At 36.9% G+C, this 27,139-nt stretch overlaps 1 protein-coding gene across 1 annotated transcript in view; it reads right to left on the bottom strand.

Moving 5' to 3' along the window:
- The window catches only part of LOC306887421 (2-oxoisovalerate dehydrogenase subunit beta, mitochondrial-like), a 69,091-nt gene that overhangs the window by 7,390 nt on the left and 34,562 nt on the right, over positions 1 to 27,139 (bottom strand). The window contains exon 9 of the mRNA XM_079445119.1: positions 3,257 to 3,343. Coding sequence (XP_079301245.1) covers positions 3,257 to 3,343 — 87 coding nt within the window. The remainder of the gene's footprint in view (positions 1 to 3,256; positions 3,344 to 27,139) is intronic.

Genomic DNA, 27,139 nt, shown 5'->3' with positions numbered 1-27,139 from the left:
CACAGAGCGAGACAGATGATATTGAATATAATTCCAACTATTCCATGGAGTTGTCCAGGAACACAGAGATAAATGTGAAAAATATCCCTGTTCCAGGTCCTGGTCCAGGAATAACAGTACACTGTCACAGACTCAGCTTCTGTTAGATCCTCTGCTCAATGATTTCAGCTTCTCTGCTGTATGACTGTCTCTACTGTGATAGAATAACACAACTACATTTATATCATTTCTGGAGAAATCGTGGTGTTTGCCTCAGAAAACTCTGTCAGCACAATGGCAAGCTGGTGACTGCAACTAGCAGGACGTTACAATGCGGTTACCCCTTCTAGGGTGTTTGGGGTGACTTTTAACACCATACCTATGCGTTTGTTAAGCTGCTGCCATGTAAAAATTGCATTTTAGTGAGAGAGAAAAAAAGTGTTCAAGTGTAAGTCACAAATGTAGTACTAGTTTTATTACACTTAAAATGTATGTAAAATGCAATAATTTTGTATTGTAAAAAAAAATAAAAAAGTAAAATTAAACATTACTAAGGCAGCACCATGTGTATCTTTTGCAAATAATCCCTTAAAACTGTAAAAAAACCTCAGTGAAATAATCATCCAAGATGGCAGATGAAGTGAGGGATAAATCTAAAAATTCCATTAATATTGCAAAGTATAGATAAAAAAAAGTTGTATCAATCTGATGGGATTCTCCAGAAAATAAGTTGCACCATTTTTGAAGATGGTCAAACAAAAAAATATTATTATTTATTATTATATTATGATTCAATTTTATTATTACATTCAGAAATAATGTAAAATACTGGAAATGTTTACAAATATTATAAACACTATTTTATTTTCCCTCACTCCACAAGAACCTTTCAAATTAAAAGTTATACAGAACAAAAATAGAACAAAACAGAAGTACAAAATAAATTAGTGCCATTCATTCTAAACATCAAGCCTAAACAAGTGAAAATGCAACTTCCAGCATGTGTGAAATTCAGTACACAAATGAACTTGATGTCTTACCTTAAACTGTGTTATAGTTAAATGTGAGGAGAGATACAAACTGAAAGCCACAAGATAAAACACTTCTGTAGGAACACACAGACCAACAACTGACCACTGCACTGACTGTTATTAACACCTATTTTCCAAATTCAAAAAACACATAATTAAAAACTATTTTTGATCTACAGCATTTTTCCTACTTCACTATATGTGAATAATCAAGCTTTCCATTGATGTATGGTTTGTTAGGACAAGGGCAATATTTGGCTGAGATACAACTATTTATAAATCTGGAATCTGAGGGTGCAAAAAAATCTAAATATTGACAAAAATCTCCTTTAAAGTTGTTCAAATGAAGTTCTTAGCAATGCATATTACTAATAAAAAATTAAGTTTTAATATATTTACAGTAGGACATTTATAAAATATCTTCGTGGAACACGATCTTTACTTAATATCCTAATGATTTTTGGCCTAAATCCCCTGAAAATGAATAAATACATTAATAAATATGATGAGATAATGGTATTGTACAGCTGAAAAGCTGACATCAAGACCAAATTTATGAGTTCATGTAGCGCTCATGTGGATTAAAATGTTTCCATATTCACAATGTAATGTTTGTTTGCTGAACTATTATTTATTATGCAAGCCTGTACTTCACTCCTCTCCCAATATCCATGTAAAATGAAACCTTATTTAATTTCATTATATGGTATGCTTATGGAAAAAAAAGACTTGGATTCGGGAACATACTGTAATTGTTGACAGTATTTAAATTTTTAGCTGGACTAACCTTTTAAATACAACAGAACAGTTGTTGTTTTTCAGAATTTGTCTTGTGGAAAGTAACTTGCGGTTTATTTGAGCTATTATTTCAAGCTGGATAACAGTGCAGGAAACACTGTCAGAGTTCTGTTCACAGCGGCAGATAGGCTATATGCTTGATTATTAATAATTAACTAATGTCATTTATGTAATATTGTGATTTTTAAAATAGTTACTTAAAAACATTCAAATTAAATAGTTACAGTAGTTTTTGCTATGGTACTGGAACTAACTGTGAAATCTTACTGATATTGGTAACAACAACTGAAATATTGGTATCGTGACAACACTAGACTGCAGAAATGGCATGTGCTTTACGTTGGGTCCTGGGTGTTTAGGTGAAGGGCAGATACGTTAGCCGCCGTTATCGCAGACGTCAGTAGCTTGACCACAGCTCAGGCTAAAAGCCTTTTTTAGCATCTTTTCTGTTCAGTGCCATTATCTGAGCACATCCGGCTGACTCACCAGCGCCCAGTGTGTCCACCCCGCTCACAGGTGCTTTAACAAACTCTGACGTCTATGGAAACGTGACTGATGTTTGTGCTTAAAGGCCAGCCCTGCATCTATGCATGGACCAATCTCTTGAGAAAATTTCCACCATCAGCATGAGTTCGCAGAGGCCCGAGACACTCATGAATGTGAACACGACTGATCAAAAGCTTGCGGTCAGCATGTACTTGAACTCAGCAAGGATGCATTAAATTGATCAACAGTGAAAATAAAGACATCCATCCATCTATAATAGATTTCTATTTTAAATGAATGCTGTTCTTTTCAACTTTCAGTTCATCAAAGAATCCTTAAAAAAACATTTCTGCAAAACTATAACTGTTTTCAGCATCGATAATATTAAGAAATGTTTCTTGAAATACTTTGACTCAATTTGAATCCAAAAAATAAGGCAGACTGCCCCTTGACTAACTACTAGTTGGTCAGACTGGTTCTTAAGACAGTCGGCTTCTGAATCAAAGAAAGGACTTGCGTTGTTTTGAAGACCGGCCTTTTACCTGGAGAAACAAAAACTTGGAAGGACAAAAGGACACAAAACGAATCTTTGTGAGAACTGAGATGCGCTGTAATCTTGTTGCTCAACTGACCGTCCGAGCACATTAAAAATACAACATTCCTCATTTGATGCATCCTTGATATCAAGCACACTTGCAGAGATTTTCATATGTCTGTACTAGCGTTCATGAGTACTGAGTTTTGAAGGTTGATGACGCAGTACAAGAACACACAGAGCTAAGTTTATGCAACTAGCCACAGGTCTACCAATAAAATCCACAATTTTTATTCTTAAAGTCCAAAGATTATTTGGTTATAGTGTCAAAAAGCAGAAAATGAACAGTAATGAAACACTTCTGCATCCTGCTCCATCTGTAAGGCATGACATCCACAAGAGTCTTGATTTCCCATCTGATTCTCACCTGAACCGTAGAGCTGATCTCCGCTGCGAATCCTCCGGTCACTGGAGCCTCATGACTGATGAGCAGCCGACCCGTCTTCAACACGGACTGGAAGAGAGAGAACAGGAGCTGTTAGTAAGTCTATTTTTAATCAAAAAGAGACATGGAAACATGCACAAGCCTCAATATTTTATCTTTATTATGTAACATTATAATTCTGGCTCTGAATTCCAGCCCCTGAAACCAAAAACTAAATATGAGTTTAATCAAAACTTTGCATTTTTACACCCCTAAATATTTCACGCCATACCAAACAGGCTGAATTGGGCTGCCCTTACCAAAAAGTAGTATACTACTACAAGTTTATTTTATTAAGTATAGTTTTAAGTATACTTTATGTAGTAAGTATACAAATATCAGTGTACTAGTAATATACTTGTAAGTGTACTATTTCAATACTCCTTAGGACTATATTGGCCCACTTTCTAGTATATAAAAGTATACTTTAAGTATAACAGTAGTAAACTTACACAATTAGTACACAATTAGTTTACTCTATGTATTTAGTTTGTACTGCAACTATACTAGAAGTGAACTTATAGGTACAGTCATGGCCAAAAATATTGGCACCCTTGGTAAATATGATCAAAGGCGGCTGTGAAAATGAGTCTGCATTGTTAATCCTTTTAATCTTTTATTTAAAAAATTCACAAAAATCTAACATTTCATGGAATAATAAGAATTTAAAATGGGGGGGGGTATCATTATGAAATAAATGTTTTCTCAAATACACGTTGGACACAATCATTGGCACCCCTAGAATTTTTTATGAAAATGTCATTAAGTATATTCCTGAGAAGTAAATAAAGGCCATTTCTGAGAAGTATGTAAAGTAAAGCACACAAATTCATGAAACATCAGTTTCTTACAGTTTAAGCAACTGTAGTTTGATCCTATCCTGTCTCAGGACATTTCTAGACCCAATTAACCAAAGGTGAGGTCTTTAGAGAGTCAAACCATGACGTTCAAACAAAGAACACAAAAACATTAGATCAGATTAGCTACGTTTACATACACCAAAATAATCGGTAAAACTTTACTTTGATGGTCCCTTTTGAACATTCAGTTGACAATAAGTAACTTTGTACTCTCAGTAGAGTATTAGTAGGCTCTCTGATTAAAATCTGCTAACTCTTTATAGTGATAGTCTCCCAACAGATAATCTACTGACTATAAGTAACTTTGCAAGTATCTGTTAACTTATTCTAACCCTAACCCTACCAGTCTACTTATACTGTACTAACACTAATGAGAGTTAGTATATATGTAGGTGCAACGTTACTTATAGTGAACAGAATGAGTTAAAGGGACCATCAAAATAAAGTGAAACCAAATAATCTGCTGACTAATAGTTTAAATTAATAGTTAAATCAGATTGAAAAGCCTTAATCCAAAGACCTCAAATTTTCAAATTGAGATCCATCCAAATTAAATTTATATTGTATAGAAAGGGACGATGTAGACCTAAAATAATTTGATCAAAAGGAAAAAACTAAGTATGCAAATGCCTGAATCTTCTCAGTCAGATTCAAAAATACCTTCTTACCAATATGCATGTGTTTATTGACATCTTATGAACTTGCCATTGAATGAAACTGAATATTTAGTAAACATTTCTTCAAAATACAAAAATGCATTTACAAACAAATGTAAATCAATTTTTTTAGGATTCATACAAGCTGATTTTTTATGAAATTAGTGCATACACTCTCTTAAAAATAAAGGTGCTTAAAAGGTTCTTCACAGCGATGCCATAGAGGAACCATTTTTGGTTCCACAAAGAACCATTCAGTCAAAGGTTCTTTAAAGAACCATCTCTTAAAGATGTTCTTTATGGAACCATTTAGTCAAAAAAGGTTCTTCTATGGCATCGTGAAGCACCTTTATTTTAAAGAGTGTACACGTGGACACCTATTGTCCACATGAGCACCGCAGCTCATGTATTTGAACACGTGGCCACTGCATTTATTAATTAGTGCAGACTGAAAACAACATTTGCTGCTGATTATGAATTTTGTTTGAAGTTCATACTTCACTGTCAATGGTCATTTTGACTCAAGTTAAACAGTCTTTCTGTTAGCCTGATCAAAATAAACATCAGGTCACAGCTGCAGAGCACTAACAAAACATCAGACTCTATGAGATATGAAACTGACAGATCTTGCTGCAAAGTCAGCTCTTCAAAGGAGAAAAACAGGTGCAGAACAGCACATAATAACTGGACTTTCCTGCAGAAAGATCACGGTTTGTTCTGTAATCTGAGTATTTATATAAAAGCCTCAAATTTTATTGAGATAAAAAGGACTTTTGCCATTTCATGATCCTCCCTATATGCAAAACATGAAAGTTGCGTAGGGCCCCAAAACACCAGGGGGCCCTCTTGCTCTCAAAGATGATTTAATTACTACGGCTGTGCAATTACTAGGTTATGAAAACACCGTCACGTTCCATTTCTTCCATTTAAAGCTATGCGCTGTCAACCTTCCTATGTTACATCCATATCAGTTAAATCAAGTAACATGACTGTTGTAATATACAGTCTCCAGCCAGACGTTTTTTGAAAATCAGGTGACTCAGCCCCCACCAGAGTGTTTTGAAAAGTGGAAAAGATGCAGGGAGAACTTTAAAGGGATCATGAATGGAGAAACCAAAATTTCCTTGACCTTTTGACAGTCTAAAACAGCTTATATTGAAGGAAGTCTGCCAAAAATGAATTCTACTCTATGATGTAATAGAGTGAATAAGCACCACCTCTGCAGAAGAAGATCAACGCCTGCTTCTACAGTGCCGCCTGTTTAGCCCCGCCCACTGATTCACACATGTAGTGATCACAAGAGAGGCTATGCAGAAACCAAATGATAACGATGCTCTGAAGACAACAAGATGCTGTGCAGTGCAAAGTTGTGGAAAAATTGTGTTTGCATTGCTTTCCTTCTGATCCCAGTGTTAGGAAAGAGTGGATGAACTAGATCACAACAGTGGGCGTTTACTTCTACAATCCTCCACGCCCTTTCAAACAGAGCGATCTGATGAGGGGGGTTGAAAACAGGGCAGAAAATAGCTTATTACTTCAAAGTTATGTTTTTGATGTAAACATCTTAATAACATTATCAGTGGACCTCAGAGAATATAAATATATACACGTAAATATTTTAATATTTTAAATATACAGTATATATGCGTGTGTCTTTATATATAGATAATAAATATACACAGTACACACACATACATTATGTAAACAAACTTTTATTTTGGATTAATCGTTTGAAGACCAAAGCGTGATGTGTAAACTCTGCTGATCACTGATTGGCCGGAGAGAATCATCGAACTTGTGACGAGGCACAACAGACCCGCTAGATTTAAATCCGCACAGCCAGCGAATGATCGCACGCAACTGTTTTGAACGAGTGCACCTTTTTTTAACAACCAAAAAAATGGTTTTGTGGTCTGTTGAGGAAGTACAGACATTCCTCTCGTTGATAGCCGAGGAGCGGATCCAGCGAGAGCTTGATGGAGTTTTTCATGAGTCACGGCAATATGGGAGGCGCAACTATAATGACATGTGAATAATCGCGCCCACTACTAAACTGCAGCGGAACCGCCATTAGACCGGCACTGCCAGTCTAACATCTTTGGGTAGGTGTGGTTGAGTGGGTAAATGTCTGGTAAACCAAAGGTTGCATTATTGGTTCTTTGAATAACTTTTAACATCAATGGAGTCCAATCCACAAAAGATTATTTATAGTGAAAAAAGGTTCTATAAATTGTTTTTAACTGTTCTTCTAATTAAGAAAAAAAGGGTTAATTTGCCAAAGAAAAAACTCTTTGGAACCTGTATTTGAGTGTTGAGTAAAACGCTGCCTGTGGTTACTTTGGACTTGGCAGTTAAAGGAAGAGTAATGAATGATTTAATAATAATTCCACACCTCATAACCAAGTTGGTGATATGTCAAACTCGGGAGTCGCTGAAGCTGCTTCTGATGCCAGCGGACGGAGACGGGTACAGCGGCAGAATCTGGAGACTGTGTGCTAACAAGGGTGTGAGATTTCGATAAGAGAGCAAGTATGCAGGGGTGTGACCGGAGGCATTTTCCTACGGCTGTCCCACGTTTCACTGTTATTAACCAGGTCTGTCTGATTGAAATATAAATGTCTTTCAAGTGACTAGATTCAGACATCTTCAGACCATGAACATATTTGACTGAAGTATATTAACGCACAACATTTGGCCAACACACAGCAGGTGATCTGTCTGATGAACATATTTAACTTGCATTAGTGTGGCAGTAACAAATCTCAGTACTCGAGGGGGTGATCAAATGCCTGTGTGCTCTTAAACCAGATGTTATTCAGGTAGCTAGATATAAACATGTCGACGGTTTAACGATCTTGCTCAGCACGATTCTTCAAACTGTGGCTCTGTCATGCGAGTATTTGACCCGAAAGAGAAAACTGACCAGAATAGTACAATATATAATAATCCTTACAATAGGGCCTTTTGCAGCAATGCTGATGGAGATAATTGTGTTGTGCTGTAAATCTCAATCTGTCCCCACTTCAGATTCTGTGTTTATATACAAGAATCTTTCAAACCTTGAAATAAACTAGCATTCAATGTTTGGAGTCAGTACAATTTGTTTTGTTTTTGAAAGAAGTCTCTTCTGTTCACCAAGGCTGCACTATTTGATTAATAATGCAGTAGAAACTTTTCTATTGTACTATATTTTAAAATGTATTTTATTAAAATACTAAAAAGATACTGAATAATACACTTTTTTTTTTTTTTTTTTTTTTATAAATGGTGCTATATAGCACTAAAAGCGGTTCGAAATCATAGGGCAACCACTTTTAGTGCTATATAGCACCATATATTTAAAGGTGCTATACAGCACCTTTGTCAAATGGTGCCATGTAGAACCATATATTACATTGTATTTCTTCAACAAAAATGGTGCTAAACAGCACCAACAGTGGTTCTTTGGCTCGTAAAGAACATTTAAAACCTTAACAGGTTCTTTGTACGGCAGTGGTGCTATATAGCACCTTAAATCACCCCAAAGAACCACTATACAGCACCAAAAGTGGTTCCCCTATGAACCAAAGAACCACTATACAGCACCAAAAGTGGTTCCCCTATGAACCAAAGAACCACTATACAGCACCAAAAGTGGTTCCCCTATGAACCAAAGAACCACTTTTAGTGCTGTATAGCACCGAATCTTGGTGCTTCAGTGGTTCTTCACCAGTTCTTTAGCATGAATGAGGAGCTATATAGCACCGCTACCATACAGAACCTGTTAAGCTCCTGTATGGTTCTTCAGTGGTTCTTTGGGGTGATTAAGTACTGCCGTACAAAGAACCCGTTAAGCTCCTGTATGGTTCTTCAGCGGTTCTTCAGTGGTTATTTGTGGTGATTAAGGTGCTATATAGCACCACTGCCGTACAAAGAACCTGTTAAACCCCTTTAAAGGTTCTTTACGAGCCAAAGAACCACTGTTGGTGCTGTTTAGCACCATTTTTGTTGAAGAAATACAACGTAATATATGGTTCTACATATGGTTCTACTTCCCCTATGAGCCAAAGAACCACTTTTAGTGCTATATAGCACCGTTTTTTTGTTTTAGAGTGTACTGAAACTAAACTGAACTAAAACAAAAATAAATTAAACCTAAACAGCATTATTTTTTTTTTAAATGACAAAAACACAAAATTAATAAAAAATTAAACTGAAAATAAACACAAGTCAATTCAAAATATTAACAAAAACTGTAAAGTATATAAATAATATTCAAATAAATGACTTTGGTAAAATGATTTTTAAACTCAGACCATATGTGATAAATGAAGAAACAATTATATTTATTAATGTTTTTGTTTGGTTTAAGATACTTATTAACCTTCAGTTCATGAAAAAGTTGTACAATCATTTTAGTCTTAGAATAGCATGTGTACGTCATGAAATCCAGTTTAACCAACAAGACTCATGTTACTTATTATTACATGCATGCATACGGTATATTAAAGCAGGATTTTAATTTGATGTTTTGGGAAGGAGACTCTTGCTATCGAGTTAACTTTCTTGTTACGTTGGATTGGATGCTGGCAGATCTCAAACCGCCAACTGTTATTTTGACAAAATAAGGTCAAGAAGGTAAAAAGGTCAGCATCCACAATGAAAGTTCACCAGGCAGCACAAGAGGAAATTTAGCTTCATATACACTGGCCACTGAGTTAAATGAGTCCGGTCAAAGTGATGTGGCACTACCTAACCCCATCAACCCGGTCATCAGCCGAGTTAACAGAGCGTCAAGGAAAATCCTGAAGAGGCACAGCACATACCGCAGATAGTTCAGACACAAACAACCGACTGTTATTACTGTATCCCGGGACAGAATGTGACTTCCCTGGAGTGAGAGTCAATGACCGGCTGGAGAAACGCCTGGTGGTTTTCCAGAAATGCCCCTGAGACGTACTGGAAACGCTAATGACAAATGACTGCATTAATGGATGCTATGAGGTTGAATAATATCACCGAGAGACAGCTCTTCATGCGTCATGCCAGAGGCGCTTTTCCTACTGCAGTGATATTAGCCAATCACAGCAGTGGGTGTTGATTCAAACAACTGAAATAATAAGTGGACTTATATAATAGTAAAACAAGTAAAATAATACGACAACAGTGTGTCGTGAGCCATTTATTTGTGACGCAAGTCTGCAAACACTTCTCAGGGCCGCTGTAGATGCCTCAGAGCAAACAGACACCAAATAACAGCCACACAACACTTTTACTTCATTAGGTCGTTTAGAAAATATGAGTGTTTGACGTCAGTAAGATTTTTAATGCTTTTGAAAGAAGACTCATTATCACCAAAAATACAGTAATATTCTGAAATAGTATTACAATTTAAAAGAGCTGATTTATGTGCAATTATCTGTTAAACTGTAATGTATTTCTGTGATCTGCAGCTGTATTTTCAGCATCATTACTCCAGTCTTCAGGGTCACATGATCTTCAGAAATCATTCTAATATACTGATTTACTGCTCAAGAAACATATCTGATTATTATCAATGTTGGAAACAGTTGTGCTGCCCAATATTTTTATGAAAACATGCTATTTTTATTTTTTCAGTATTCCTATTCTGCCCCATTATACAAGATGTAAAATAAGTCCCCAGAGCGTATATGTGAAGTTTTAGCTCAAAATACCTGACAGTATTTTTTATAGCTTGTTAAAATTGCCACTTTTAGGGTGTGAGCCAAAACGCTCTGTATTTGAGTATGTTGCTTTAATGCAAATGAGCTGTTGCTCCCGGAGAAGAGGGCGGAGCTTCAAGAGCTCAAGCTCTAGATTAGCAGCACTAGCCTTTGCAAATAAACATTCCACGATTAGTACAAGCCTGTTATCTTTACAGAAAACTACTGTTTCAAAGTCAGTCATCTGATTGTACTGTGCATAATAAGTTTGCACTTATGAATTACACAGAGAGGGAGCACGGCGCGATGAAAATAACAACATAGCTGGTCTCATGGTGCATGGCATGCTATCACAAACTTCATAAGAGTTTCAACAAACTAGTATTGCTTTCGTGTGCAACTTTTAAGCACCTCATTCCTAAGACAGCACCAGTGAAAACAGGCAGAGACGATGGTAGCTTTAGCATCATTAGCCTTACGGAGTGCCAAGAAGCTCTTTCAGAAGGGCATTTTGGAAAATCTGAAACAGCTCGTTCTGAGAGACTGTTTATGATTTTTTTTAGATTATAAATAAATGAGTTGGTGGATTTTTACCATTATAGGCTGGATGTTTTCACACACTGCAACCACACAACTGTGTTCAAACACCTTATAAAAGTGATTTTTGCATTATAGGTCCCTTTTAATGAACAAAAACTTTGAGACAGAATTCGTTCGTAACAAAATAAATGTCTTTGCTGTCACTTTTGGTCAATTTAATGCAAAGTATTAAGTATGAATTAACCCCGAACTTTTGAACAGTAATGCATGTGTTGGCTTGTCTTGTTAGCTGCACAAAACACCCTTTAGTATCCCACTGCCAAACCCAAGTCCCTGCTCTCTCACACACCCTGTCTGTCAAAACAGCCTTCAACTGACCAGGAAAAAACAACTCAAGGAAGAAAAACTAAGAGTACAAACACAGGTCCAAAATGAAGTCATCCAATTTTGTCTTTATGAGGTTCCAGTGGCATTTTAAAACACGTGTCTTGTCTTCTTGAACTGAAGAGACAACTTAATGAGAAGCTAATGTGTTGACATTAACTACGGCCTGCGGCGCAGATGACGATTTTATTGTCCAATGTGCTGTACGTATGTATCCCAGAGAGATGAATGTTTCTCATTGCCTCTCGGATCCAGAACTCTGTCCTTCTAAAAATGACCAAGCTAGTGGTCAGCGCTGTCACCTAACTGCTTATTTACAGCTGACCTCTCAAAACCAGCAGGTCAATGCACCCATTATAAACACTGCCCGACCCGAGACACGACGCATGATGAATACAGAGAGCAGTCTTTTCCAGGACGCTCAGACTTTCTCTTTAAACAGGACATACTTAAATGCAACTTTAAATGTACAGTTAACACAATAATGAAAATTAGCTGGTAATGTCCTCACCTTCTGAATATCCAAGGTGTAGATGAGTGTGTTTCTTCATCAGGTTTGTAGAAATGTGTCTCTGCATCAGTGTCTCAGCAATGGATGCTCTGCAGTGAATGGGTGCCGTCAGAATGAGAGTCCAAACAGCTGATAAAAACAAATAAATCCACCACTCCACCACTAGTTTTTAACGTCTGACTAAAGTATTTTTTTTTACTTTTTGTTAATCCATAATCCATAATAATGCTTCCTTTAGTGAAAAGTGCATCTCCTGTTGTCTCATATTTGTTTTTGCTTGGAAACAATGTGCATATTTCTCTCCTGATTCAGACAGGAATTTCTTCACTGGAGAAAGAAATATTATGGATTACGGACTCATGTTTAACAGAAGCAACAGTTTAAAGTTATTAAATGCATTAATGGTGGATTTGTTTTTTACAAACATGCAGCTTTTGTCTTCTCCAGATGTTAACTGATGGACTGGAGTGGTGTGGATTATTGTGATGTTTTTATCAGCTGTTTGGACTCTCATTCTGACGGCACCCATTCACTGCAGAGCATCCATTGTTGAGACGCATTTCTCCAAATCTGATGAAGAAAAACTCATCTACACCTTGGATGGCCTGAGAGTGAGTAAATGTTCAGTAAAGTTTTATTTTTGTGTGAACTACTCCTCTGCAAGAGTCACGCTCATAGTTTTTTGTATTGTTGGGGCTTTACAGCTCATGGCAGTCCTAAAAAAAAATCATGTTTTTTATTTTGTGAACATGACAAACAGTTCTGGTATCGTATTTGGATGCCCAAGATTTTTCTGGGTCCTAAAGCAAAACAAGTTGGCAACCGTTGCTTTAGCAGTCCCTTTCATCATCTTAGTCTCCTAAATTGCCTCCATAATGTAAAATGACCGCAGCGACAGCAACACGGCCTCAACTATAGGAGGTTGCACAACAGCCATACAATAGCTCAAAATAATTACACGTTACTCAGGGAGAAAAAAATTACACACAGCGTCTGAGGTCTTTATGTCAAAGCCTTGCCGTAACAGAGCTCTCTTACCACAAAAGGCATCATAATGATGAAATATCTGAAGGATATCACACAGCTACAAAAAGATCAGAGAATCTTCTGACATTAAACACGGTCTAGAAAAGACATTACAGTTCACACTGAAGATTTACCATTAGAGACAATGTATACACTCTTACTGTATTCTGTCACTTTTTTCTATCATATAATAAAAGTCAACATGAGACGACATTCACAGCACATTTTACTTCCATCATGTGTCCACGGTTATTATAGTTAACTAAAACCATAAACATTTCTGTTGCTTGAAATAAAATAAACATTAAAAAACATTCAACTATTCAACTAGATGGCAAGGCAACATGTCTCATTTTCATTAAGTTATAGTACTAAAATACAATAAAACTAATGAAAATTACACAACAATTTAAAAAATAATACTAAAAGTGACAAACACACACACAAACAAACATTAAGTTTAGATAAAAATTAAAGAGAAAACTGAAAATTACAAGTTGATTAAATGCTAGGGGTGGAATAAATGCTGCATTCATTTTTTCATATTAATATTTTAATACTTGTCAAATATTTAAATTTGTGGCCTTATACATTTACATTTATTCATTTAGCTGAAGCTTTTATCCAAAGCGACTTACAATTGCTATATATGTCAGAGGTCGCACGCCTCTGGAGCAACTAGGGGTTAAGTGTCTTGCTCAGGGACACATTGGTGTCTCACAGTGGATTCGAACCCGGGTCTCTCACACCAAAGGCATGTGTCTTATCCACTGCGCCATCACCACCCACTATGTTGTTTATATTGTTATAATCAAATGAAAATGTAATTAATCCTTTTATTCTTTTGCTGCACAACAGAGGTTTAATATTAAAATTAAAAAGGATGAAACATGCTGAGATATTCCATTAAATAATGTTTTAATTTTATTATTACTTTAAGTAGTAGCTACATTCTGCTGTACAATAATGTTACAACTGCTTCAAGTTACACCAAACTTTCACATTGACAGGCTGTAGTGAAGACCTTTGAGTTTCTGTGAGTATTTTATGATGCTAAAATGCATTATGCTTTAATAAATCACAAACACCAGTCCATATCAAGATACATCTATTTTCTGCACTGCATAAGGACCTAGATTTGTCAACAGCTATTTTAAAATGGCCCACCCATCAGATTTTAGAGTCTCAACTATCTGTTTAATAAATGAATGCAATCATTGTTGGGGGTAACGCTTTACAAGTAACACGAGTTATGCAATCAGATTACTTTTTCAAGTAACTAGTAAAGTAATGCATCACTTTTAAATTTACAATGAAATATCAGTGTTATTTTTTCAAATAAGTAATGCAAGTTACTTTGTTTTCCCATGTATTCACTGATACCTCTCCTGTCATTTTGAGAGAAATTGGGAGCGAGGTGCAGAGGCCCTTCCTTCAGCCTGAGGATTATTCATTTCACATGTGTGACCTTGGACCACAAAACCAGTTTTAAGAATCAATTTTTCAAAATTGAGATTTATACATCATCTGAAATCTGAATAAATAAGCTTCCCATTGATGTATGGTTTGTTAGGATCGGCCTTTAAATTTGTCCAAATGAAGTTCTTAGCAATGCATATTACTAATCAAAAATGAAGTTTTGATATATTTATGGTAGGAAATTTACACAATATATTTACTTAATATCCTAATGATTTTTGGCATAAAAGAAAAATGTTATTTTGACCCATACAATGTATTTCTGGCTATTGCTACAAATATACCCGTACTACTTAAGACTGGTTTTGTGGTCCAGGGTCACATATGGTGTGAAAGGCCCTTGACTTTGCCAAAAATATAACTTTTAGGTTTTTTGTTATTAAAAAACAAATAAGCAAGCCCAGCCCAGGTGACAAAAACATAGTAACAGTAATGTTACATTACTTACCATAAAAAGTAATGCAATTAGTTACTTTATGGCATAACGCAATATTGTAAATGCATGACTTTTCAAAGTAACTTTCCCCAAGACTGTATGCAATATTGTGCTTTTTGCACAATAAAGGACAGCTACACTTATAGACGGAGAATGAGGGGTTAACGTCCTCTCTGCCCTGGTCTCAGTGTCCGCGGTGGCGACGGTGGCGGCTCCTTTACTGCATATTGTGCAGCAGGGCTGTGATTAGGACGGGCCGCTCGCTGGAGGGAAATGTCATGTTTACTGCCGTTCCCATACACACCCTGCATAATGAGGCCTGCACTGTGCCAGGGGTCCTGCTGGACAATCACTGCGTTTGAGGTCAATGGGTTCCAGTGAGAAAGCAGGAGACTAGTTGATTAGTCCTGCCACTAGTCTTTAGCTGCACTTGTTCTATAAATGGCAAAAGCGGGAAGAAAATAGCAGCCCGCAAACTGCCTAACCAAATATCTAGTCTGTTAAGACATTACAGGAAGAGAACATTTACACATCCTGCCCACAATATAGACATTGTTATTTTTTAAAATGGCTTGTGAACCTTTAATCGGAGGCAACCACATGGACATAAGTCACAAACACCATGTGACCTCCATGATGAATGCTCTTCAAGTGCAGCCTGAATTCCTAATCAGCGCTTTAACGCTTTTAGCGTTATTAATATGCATGGGAAACGGAAGGCTGGAGCGTAATTCATGCACACGCATATCAAAGCGGCATTGCCCTTGCACAGGGCTGCCCAACATGAAGCCGGGACGCCAGGGGAGACCTCAGACCAAAATAGCTCCAAGCAAGCCAGAAAGCCCAATTAAACACAATTCTGCCAACTCAGGAAGGCCTGACGTGACCTGGCTTTATCCCTTAAAACAGGCCACCAACCCTAGAGCAACAGAAAGATCAAAAACACACCATAAACACCTTCAGTTTCTCACACTTAAGAGCTGAAGGAAGGGAAACCAGAAGCACAAGGAAAAACAAACCGCTTCAGGCAGAATGCTCAAGTCATGTCAATAAACAGGTTAAGTCCTTGCTGCATTATTTTTCAGCCCTATATTTAGTTGGTCAATTAATGTTTAAAACACACACACATTGAAACTTGACCTTTATTTCTGATGTGATCAATGTAAGTGATTGCAAGAAAATAAAATAAATGGCATTGTTGAGAAAGAATAAAAGCTAATAAAATAAACACAAACACACAAAAAAACTAATCAATGTTTTGAGGGCGAAAAAATGGCAATAAATCACATTAGTAAATTAAAGGGTTAGTTCACCCAAAATTCAATTTGAAAATAACCCTGTGTTTTACTCACCCTCAAGGCATCCCAGGTGTTTATGACTTTCTTCTTTCAGACAAATCCAATCAGAGTTATATTAAAATGTTTCCTTGTTCTTCCAAGCTTTATAATGGCATGGGTGGGTGTTTCTGTTCAACAGTCCAAAAGTAGTCAAATAAAGCGCGTGCATCCATAATAAAACATGCCTCACACGGCTCCGGGGGTGAATAAAGGCCTCCTGTAGTGAATCCATGCGTTTTTTTAGAAAAAAAATCCATATTTAAAACTATATAAAACGTTTTGCTAACTGTTGTAGGCACGTTCACAAGAGACTGTCTTTCCGGCTGATGACGCAGGACGTAGAGCATGGATGTGTGAGTCTCGTGAAAACCAACGTTTGTTTACAGGAGCAAAGGAAGCAAAGTTTCCATACTTTAGGTAAAGGGGAAAGGGAAGTGATGTGTGGCCAAGTATGGTGACCCATACTCGGAATTTGTGCTCTGCATTTGAACATACACCCGGAGCAGTGGGCAGCCATCGGGGGTTCGGTGCCTTGCTCAAGGGTCTCACCTCAGTCGTGGTATTGAGGGTGGAGAGAGTGCTGGTTATTCACTCAGACCTGAGACTCGAACTCACGACCTTCAGGTTACAAGTCCAACTCTCTATCCATTAGGCCACGACTGCCCCAAAAGAAAACCAGTCTCCTCTTGGCTTATATCGAAATCTTCCGACATTTTTCTTAACAAATCCTCGTTTTGTGCTTCTAATTCGTGACATGCGTTTTGTTTTGTTCTCTCCACTACATGTTCGCATTTGTCACTAATCACCGGCACTTACACTACACATACATCCAACGTCATCCACCTACCACAGTTTACAGAAGTGAAAGAAAGGTGTTTATAGCATTTTAAATATGGATATTTGTCTTACAAAAACAAATCGATTTGCTACAGGGGGCCTTTATTCACCCCCGGAGCCATGTGAGGCATGTTTTAATATGGATGACGCACTTAATTTGACTACTTTTGGACTGTTGAACAGAAACACCATGCCACAATGCCATTATAAAGACTGGAAGAGCAAGGAATAACTCCGATTGGATTCGTCTGAAAGAATAAAGTCATAAACCTAGGATGCCTTAAAGGGATCCCCTGGTATTAAGACTTGTATGGCTTAATATAACGTAAATGATGTCTCTCACTGAAATATGTAGTAGAAAACCCATCAAAGATTTGTGCTATTTTAAAAAAAATCACATCGTTTTATGCATATTTTGAACTATGGGGGGCGCCATTATTCTGATGACGTAAAAGGATTGCACTCGGTGAGCTACTAGCGCTACCTATTGCTATATTTACCACAACACAACTCGAAATAGACAACTCGGAAAATAAAATACTGATATGATGACCACAGCTACTGAAAGAGCTTACAGGTGGCGATGGATATAATATAGGTTTAAACCAAATGCTGAACCATCGATTTTTCCCCACAAGAAGCCCCGGATATTGAGGGAAATGTACCGCGAGTCATGATTAGCGTCGGCATGTTTACGATGGCATCTAGCGTTTCTTGTCTCAGCCGTTTGTAAGCTCTTTCAGTAGCTGTGGTCTACTAAGACTCAAAGGCATCAGGGCTAAAGTGGAGAGAAAAAAGAAGCGGGTTTTTATGAAGTTTTATTCGTCCACAGGCATCTTCCCATGCTTTTCTCCTCCTATTATCGCTAGGAAAGCATTGCTTCTCTTGTTCCCCTTTGACTGAAAATGACAACCAAAACCACACAATGTGGTATCGTATCAGTATTTTATTTTCTGAGTTGTGTTGCGGTAAAAAGCCAAAGACCATAGAAATAAGCGCCATTAGCTCACCGAGTGCAACCATGAGACGTCATCGACGCAGAATGTACTGTGCACACTAAGTAATGGCGCCCCCCCCCCCCATAGTCCAAAAACGATGTCGATTTTTTAAAATAACATACATTTTCATGGGTTTTCTATTACATATTTAAATAAGAGACATCATTTACGCTATATTAAGCTATACATGTATTAATACCCGGGGATCCCTTTAAGGGTGAGTAAAACACAGGCTAATTTTAATTTTGGGGTGAACTAACCCTTAAAGTCGGTAATAAAATATTGGCAAATATCAATTAATAAAAAAATTTAATGTTTACAATATAGCTCCTTTGACAACAAATACTTTAAGGCCGGGACGCGGCAAGGCGAGCATCTGTCAGGCTAGTTTGTTTGGTGTGTTCCACACATCGGCCGTCGGTGCGAGTGAGAACTCTGATTGGCTGTTCAGTTTAGCAAACGAGTCCGTGCACCAGAATTAAAGCGAAAGTGATGAAAACAAGTAAATAAATAAAGGCGGTACAGAGGGAAGGCTGTTCTAATGCTACATGATCTTACCCAAGCATTCTAATATGTGAATATTTTCATAACATGAGCTTTTAAAAATGAAGAAAGTTATCAACATTACTGATATTCAAAATGGTAAGCAAGCACTGCTTTGCTTACATTTCGTATATCTGCGTTTATCTCCTGTATCTTTGTTTCAGTTTCTTATTTGAATGACGAATACATATTATTGATAGCTGCTGATATAGGCCGCTCATTCCTCTCACGCAGGCGCAAAACACGTGTGTTAGTTTGCAGTCGTTTGTAGTCTGTGCGGTGTGTTGAAGCGCAGCTTTTTGACTTGGTGTGTCCAGCCTTTAAATTGAACAAAATTCAGAACAGAACAGGAATGAAAAAAATAAAGTATAAATCAAACAAATTAAAGTGGGAAACATTATAAACAACATTATTATTATAAATGCCAAGGCTAAACAAATTTAAAACAAACTGAAACTACAGGTATGTTTGGAAATGTGCTTGGGCTCACATACCTCTCACAAATCCAAAAGTGTGCACTTTGTGCATATAATGTGTGTTCTTCACATTAATTGCATTATATAACTTTATGCTTTTATCCAAAGTGACTTGCACTGCTTTCAAGATGCACATTTTGTCAGTTCTTGCTTTCCCTGGGAAGCATTGTAAGAGCTGTGTATTATAAGGCTAATGTATGCATTTTACGTGCATCAAACTGATATTTATATAAAAGAACTCAAAAATGAGTTTGTCATCATTTACTCAACCATTGGTCATTTCAATGAGAATGAAGCAATAATCATGCATGCATTTACAATGAATGTGTGCAGATGCTTTCAAACTTCAATAAAGACACAAAAATATAGTCTTGAGAAACTTACGAGAAATTGACTCTGTTATTCACAGATAATGAAGAGCCACGGTCAGATGGAGTTAGTGGAGCTCTGTTTAGTGAACAACTCCTTCAGACTGATTCTGTGAACTGCTTTAACCAATGAACTGAAAATCTACTTTAATGACACTTTTTGGTGCTTTTATATCCCTTTTAAAGCGTGAATGTTTCAGCCTCCATTCTTTGTAAATGCATGGAAAAGAACGAACAACATTACATTAGAGCCAATAATTCCATGAAAACCAATATAATTTTCCAAAAGAACAATATTAGCTAAATTAATATCCACTGTGGAAGAACAACAACCAATACTTGAATCTCAGAAGGACTGGAATATATTGTCTGAGTCTTGGACCGCTTTTGTTGTACTTCTACGATTCTGTCCATGTTGGAGTTTGAGAGTATAAACCATCTACTTTTATTGTATGGAAAAGACCAGCCTTTAGTTTCACGGAAGAAGGAAAGCTTTTTCACATTAAAAAGACATTTTCCTTCTGCGTCGGGCTGACTAAACGATCATCAACACAGTGTCTCTGTGAGTGCAAGATCTTAGTGTGCTGCCATTCTGCACGTTATTAACACGAGTTAATCTGCTGGTGTGAAATAGAGATATCAGTCATACTCATTTTCAAATTGTAAAACTTAAAAACATCTCCTAAAGACTTGGACAGTGGCCGTTTGGGACACTTTTAGCTCTAGAGTCTGCGTGACCTGGACTGCAAATCACTGAGCCACATGATTACACTCGAGCAGAGCCAACCCAGGCCTTACTGCACTAACCATAACTAACTCCGGTCCTCTCTGGAGGCCAAAACCTCCATTCAATTACACAGTGCTGCCACTGGAGCGCTGCTGGACCATGGGCAACTAATTTTCTCTTCATCAGAGCTGCTGAGCAATCAATATCCACAGTTCTGTGTAAGCCATAGTGAAGAGGGTTGGGGTCCAAACAATATTCGACCCCACTGACTTCTCCTTATATTCATTTATCAGTATTCAAGCAATAATCTCATTAAAGCATCAATACTATTGGTAATGAAATCTGAAAATAATGGCTATTTGTGAAATGTTTGTGTAATTTGTGAAATGTTTGTCAAACATTTGTGTTCTTGGTTCCAATGAAATGAGTCATGCCAAATCTGTTTATACCATTTTACATATTTATTTATTTACTTACGTACTTTTATTTACTTTATTTTTATTGGCTAAATAATTAAATTGTCTCAAGAATATTAAAATTCTATGGCTGATTCCAATATGTTGATAATTTTCAAGTTACTGATAAATTGTCTATATTAGAATTCTAAAATATTCTTAAAAAAAAAAATTTTTTTTTAATTTTTTAAAAGCTACAAGTTAATGTATGCACCACAACAATATATTGTACAGTCTTACTAAATTAGTGTTTAACTAAGTCTGTGATTGTGGCACAGATTATTTAAAAACAGGGAAAATTACATTCAAATAAATATATAATATTAACTGATATTCCCAAATTTCAGTATTATATAAACCAGTGTTATCTATGCAACTGTAATTGCAGCGTAAATGCATCTAAAAGCTACTTTAGATGCAGCTTCTATAATGACAAAATGGATTTTGTGGATACTAAATTAATTTAATTGATAAATGTCTTATTTTTCCAATTAAATATATTGAGTAAAAATACTAATTTGACAAAGGATGATGAATACATAAGGTTAGAAAAAAAAATTACATGCTAAAACTGCCCAAACAGCTTGGCTATTGGTTTGTTTCAAAGACTGAAATTCAGTTTTAATTTTTTATATTAATTTTGAATCACCAAAACCCACCACCACCTACACAAAGAGAAGTGAAAATGTACATAAGCTGTGATAGAAAATATTTAATTTGCCTTGTTATAGAAAACAACAGTTATGTCTCAGGACTGCTGTAAAAAGTGACGTCACTATGAAGTAAATGATTAAGTCATTGGCTGGAGGCACTCTAAAGAATAACTTAGGGGAGAAAACAACAGCTTTGAGTGAATAAAAAGCCACTTATCCCTCGTTTGCTTTTTATGAGCCTGAGTGAGGCTCTCCTGCTCTCATCCAAGCAATGACACAGAGACAGAGAGGAATTCTAGAAATCTCACGAGTGCCGAGCCGAGGAATGCAAACTCTGCAGGAATGAGTGGAAAAGCAGATCTGATGAGGGCAGTAAATTAAGTGCGATTAAAAAGGAGAAGAAAAAGAAAGGAGTAGGCTACTCATAAATAAAGGAGGGTGGGGGCTGCTTACAACTAGAGGAGCACATAACCAACCACAGTAAATCCTCTGTGATCTTCATGCCGGAAAACAATGACACATCAGGACTCCAGTCAGTACTCTTACAGAAAAGCACCTGTACTCAACTCAACTGAACTCACAAGAAAAACACTCCAGCACACGTATTGAATTAAAGAGCCTCTTTACAGGTCATTTATTTGGAAATCAAATCCAAATGGAGCATTTAACAAAGTCATGTGAATCATCAGGGTTACATCATTTCCTGCAGCTCTGGAATCATTAGTCACAAGAACAGTTGACCTGAAATTGGATGAAAAAACTGTTCAATTTTTTTCAACAAAACTTGGTAGCACCACGGTCTAAGAGTACCTGCCATTCAATTTTTTTTTTTTTTATTAAATTAAATAATAAACACCAAATCACTAAAATCAATGGTTTTAGGCACCACTAATATTATATTATACAGTATGAAAAGTTTCTCATCTATTTTGACAGTCCTATTAATTTACAAGTGTTTAAATGCATAATGGAACAAGTAAGCTAAATGTAAAAATAGTAGAAATGACTATGTGAAATATATGTTTTCAACCAATATGCTTAAATTATGGTCGATAAATTAAAAAAACAAAAAAAAAAGTCTAATATTGGCTGATGTGTACATGGTAGTCTGTATGTGCCAGATGAACAACAGCTTGACTCCAAATGATTTAGACCGCTAATTAATTTGACATACGACAATGTTAATTCGTTTAGTCTTGGCATACTACATCTGCTACGCATGCTGCTGCTACAGAGCAAGTATGGACTTGATACTGCCAACAGATACACAGACACACTGCTATGAGAATGCGAGTTTTGTTGCTGCATCTTGAATAGGCACAAATCCCATAGCAGACCTAGACAGGTGGTGCTGGGGAGGTGGAGGGTTCCTGAGGAACTGCTATTATTTAGAGGAATGCGCTGCAGGACCAGCTTACTGTGAACGCTGAATCAGATTATTTAAACACTGAGCAAGCAACATCAGCTGCAGAATCTGTCTATCAGCTTGCTGTGTAAATTATGTGATTGCTGCATGTAAACAACCTGCATCTTAGTGTTTCATAACTAAATTAGATATATAATGGATTCATTTAAAACTTAGAAACAAATTGTTTACAAACTGGACACCAGGACCTATTAAAATCACATTCCAGTATACATGCAGTACATGAAGGCCTTTTCAGGTCTTCAGAATAACATTCAAGCATTTTAAGGACTTTACAGTTCTTGAATCTACGTGTCAAAATTCAAACACTTTCAAGGACCAGTAGAAAGCTATAAGAAACACACCGTATATTTGTCCAAAAGAAGCACTGTTCCAAAACAAACTAATTACGGTAGCAGTAGAGTATTTGTAGTTCACTAATATGGACGCCTGAGGGACGGCTGTCACATGCGCTCATACAGCATGTTAATCAGAACACTCGCTGCACAGCATTATGCTACACTAACCCTCTCCTCTGAATCCCAGGCAAAGCCTTGAAAAACAGACAGTAAGGTCTGTGGGCCACATGAGAACAGAGCGGATCCAGGGCCTGATGGGTGTTAGGTTAGGCCACGGTCCAACCTGAAGGGAAGCATAAAGCGTTGGATTCGGATCAGACGTGAGTAACTTTCCACTGCTTTTCCACAAATAAAGCACTGAAACAATGGCCACACATGACAAAGTTACGACACCATCTCCTGACATACATGTGTGAACCACCGAGTCTCAGAACATCCAGTGGCTGCAAACCAAAGTGATGCCTGTTAATAATGTAATTATATGTGTAAGAGTCGGTCATAAATATGCAGGACGCAAACCAAGCCACCAGCCTTTCTTCCTCTGCCATCTCCACCAGAGTCATTCCCAGAGACTTACAAACACAACCTGCCAACAATATTCTCGTACTGTGGTCATCATCAAACAGTCCTTAGCCCTGTGAAGCACAGCGCTGCACCACTTCCTGTTCAAGACATGTGACTGTTTTAGTGTTCCTTTAGCTCAAGGAACTGCCAAATTATTGGACAATTTTACAGAGAACATTAGGAGTGTAATGGTGCACAGAATGACGGTTGTGAAGTCATGGTTCGGTATGTTTTCAGTATAGCAGAGAGGAAAAAAACAAAATTGCATGGGTTTTTCTTTTTGATTAAATAGTGGTTTACTGAGTAAACTGTCTCTGTCTTATAAATAAAATCAATTATGATTTAAATGTTCTTAAAGTGCCCCTATTATGCCTTTTCAAATATTACCTTTCATGCAGTGTGCCATGTAGCAGTATGTGAACAAACTTTCTGCAAAGTTGTGAAGCCAAAAGTGCACGATAAAGTTTTAATCAAAAAAAGATAAAGATAAAGTCTATCAAAAAAAAAAAAAAAAAGTCAGCTCGCAATCGCCTAAATGAGTTGTTAGGAATTCAAATCTTATTCTGTTACAGTTGTACGTCACGATGTAACACATTTGCATAATGTCCGCCCATGGGCTGTACGCGGTAGACCAATCACAAAGGACTGCGCCATCTGACCAATCACAGCAGTGAGGGCTCACGGAAAGGAGGGGTTTAGAGAGACTGATTCTTCGAACTGCTTCGCATTAGTTGTTTAGGAATCATTTAGAAATCAGGTAAAATTAAAGCTATTTTGAGAAAACTAAAGTGTTTTTTGACCTTGGATGCATGTAAACCTGTTTTAGGAGACTCATAAAACAATATTAGCAACCTTAAAATTGGCATAATAGGGGCACTTTAAGTATAACAAATCTATCTGCTGTAAATTATATAGGGAGCCATATTACTTCACATTACTAAAATATTACAAAACTATTTATTTATAGATACAAGGGATGTTTTTTTAAATTTGAATAAAATGAAAACAAAGAATTTCAAAATCACATGAGCTGATATTTTATTCACAATAGAACAGATAACAAATGTTTAAATTGAGAAATTTTACAATTTTATGCACAAAATTAGCTAATTTCAAATTTGATGCCTGCTACAGGTCTCAAAATAGTTGGGACAGGGGCATGTTTACCATGGTGTAGCATCTCCTCTTTCAAAACAGTTTGAAGACATCTGGGCATCGAGGTTATGAGTTTCTGGAGTTTTGGTGTTGGAATTTGGTCCCATTCTTGCCTGATATAGGTTTCCAGCTGCTGAAGAGTTCGTGGGCATCTTTGATGTATTTTTAGTTTAATGATGCACCAAATGTTCTCTATAAGTGAAAGATCTGGACTGCAGGCAGGCCCCTACATCACCCGGACTCTTCTACTATGAAGCCATGCTGTTGTAATAGCTGCAGTATGTGGTTTTGCATTGTCCTGAATATACACGTCATCTGGAGGGGAGCATATGTTACTCTAAAATCTTTATATACCTTTCAGCATTCATAATGCCTTCCAAAACATGCAAGCTGCCCATACCATATGCACTTTATACCCCATACCATCAGAGATGCTGGCTTTTGAACTAAATGCTGATAACATGCTGAAAGGACTCCCTCCTCTTTAGCCCGGAGGACATGGCATCCGTGATTTCCAACAAAAATGTCAAATTTGGACTCGTCTGACCATAGATCACTTTTCCACTTGGAAACAGTCCATTTTAAATGAGCCTTGGACATGACACGAGGACACGACGGCGCTTCTGGACCATGTTCACATATGGCTTCCTATTTGTATGATATAGTTTTAGTTGGCATCTGCATATGGCACGGCGGATTGTGTTTACCGACAGTGGTTTCTGGAAGTATTCCTGGGCCCATTTAGTAATGTCAGTGACAGAATCATGTCGATGAGTGATGCAGTGTCATCTGAGGGCCTGAAGACCACGGGCATTCAACAAAGGTCTTCAAGCCTGGTCCCTTACGCAAAGAGATTTCTCCAGGTTCTCTGAATCTTTTGATGATGTTATGTACTGAAGATGATGAGATTTGCAAAGCCTTTGCAATTTGATGTTGAGGAACATTGTTTTTAAAGTATTCCACAATCTTTTTACGCACTCGTTCATAGATTGAAGAGCCTCTGCCCATCTTTACTTCTAAGAGACTCTGCCTTTCTAAGACATTCCTTTTTTTTGAAAGTCTTTTAGGTTTTCATTTTATTAAAAAAAAACAAAAAGTCTCGACATTTCCGGAATTCGGGTTGTATAATAAACACTCAAAAAAAAAAAAAAAAAAAAAAAACATTGTATACCAACATGTAAATTTCACATAAGGAATTTTTAGATTATCTTCTATATTTGATTAGAAAAACATTTACTGGTTGAGCTTCCTGATAAAATGGAGAATTTGAAAGATGGGACTTTGCTTCTTATTGAAAGCAACAAAACTCAATGCTTACTGCGCTGTTGGATGGGATAAGCATTGTGAAAATATACATATTAGTGTGTATATAATGTCTAGTGAAGTTTTATTCACATGAACTGACAAGACTGATAGACTAAAAGTTCAACCTAGGGATTTAGGATTTGATATTGATTTTTTAAAATGAATATATGTTAAAACTAGTTTCAAATTAAGTTCCAAACATAAAGTGTCTAAAACACTGCTATGAATCTAAAAAAATATGAATCTACTTCTGTAGATTCTGTGAAACTCTCACTTTTCACATATGCGAGTTGCTTCACTTCACAATAAATGAATGAATGGGCCATTTATAAATGTCAGTCAAGGTTCTCGGTTGCATTCATTTATGTTGAAATCACTGAACATGCGTTGTGGACATAAACATATGGACGGTCATAATGCATCCATCTGTCTGGCATCAAGAAAGTTCAGAACAAGTCATTCCTGCAGTTTCTGCAAATGCTCTCTTTAGACTGTGCAGAATGTTCTGAACATTACAGTATGATTTCCGAGCTCAACGAACTCATCTTGAAAGATCAAGGTCTGCAGAGTATTAGATAACTGTGCAAAGCCTTATATGACACCAGAATGAAGCAGGACTGAAAAGGACGAGTTCAGCAGTCAAATGAAAATGGCTTCAGAGCCTGATGGGATCAGAGAGCCATTAACCTGTTCACATGTCCATCAGAACTTCAACAGACACGGTGAGTTCAAGCTAAGTTGCACCACTAAATTACACTGGAAGCGGCTGAAATATACTGGGCCACTTTCTGGTTGCATAACAAGGCAGTCTTGGCAGAACATGTCTTCAGTTTTCCATCCTGACTGGCTAGATCACATGTTCTAATACGGGAAATCCAAAATAACTGAGTAATACCAAAAGTTAGGCTACCCTATAATAAAAGAGGATCTGTAGGCTTCAGACCTACATTTCGTAAATTCAGACAATCCCAAAATTACATGATTCATTAATAAGGAAAAAAAATAACACAAAATTGAAATATGCTGATGAATGAAAATTAAATTAGCATGAAATACCATTTCTATCACATGAGGGGAAAAAAGAAAAAC

This window comes from Barbus barbus (genome assembly GCF_936440315.1).
Source record: "Barbus barbus genome assembly, chromosome: 21".
In the NCBI taxonomy this organism is placed as follows: Eukaryota; Metazoa; Chordata; class Actinopteri; order Cypriniformes; family Cyprinidae; genus Barbus; species Barbus barbus.
Note: the sequence above shows the minus strand (reverse complement) of the source record. Positions and strands in the feature narration are given on the sequence as shown.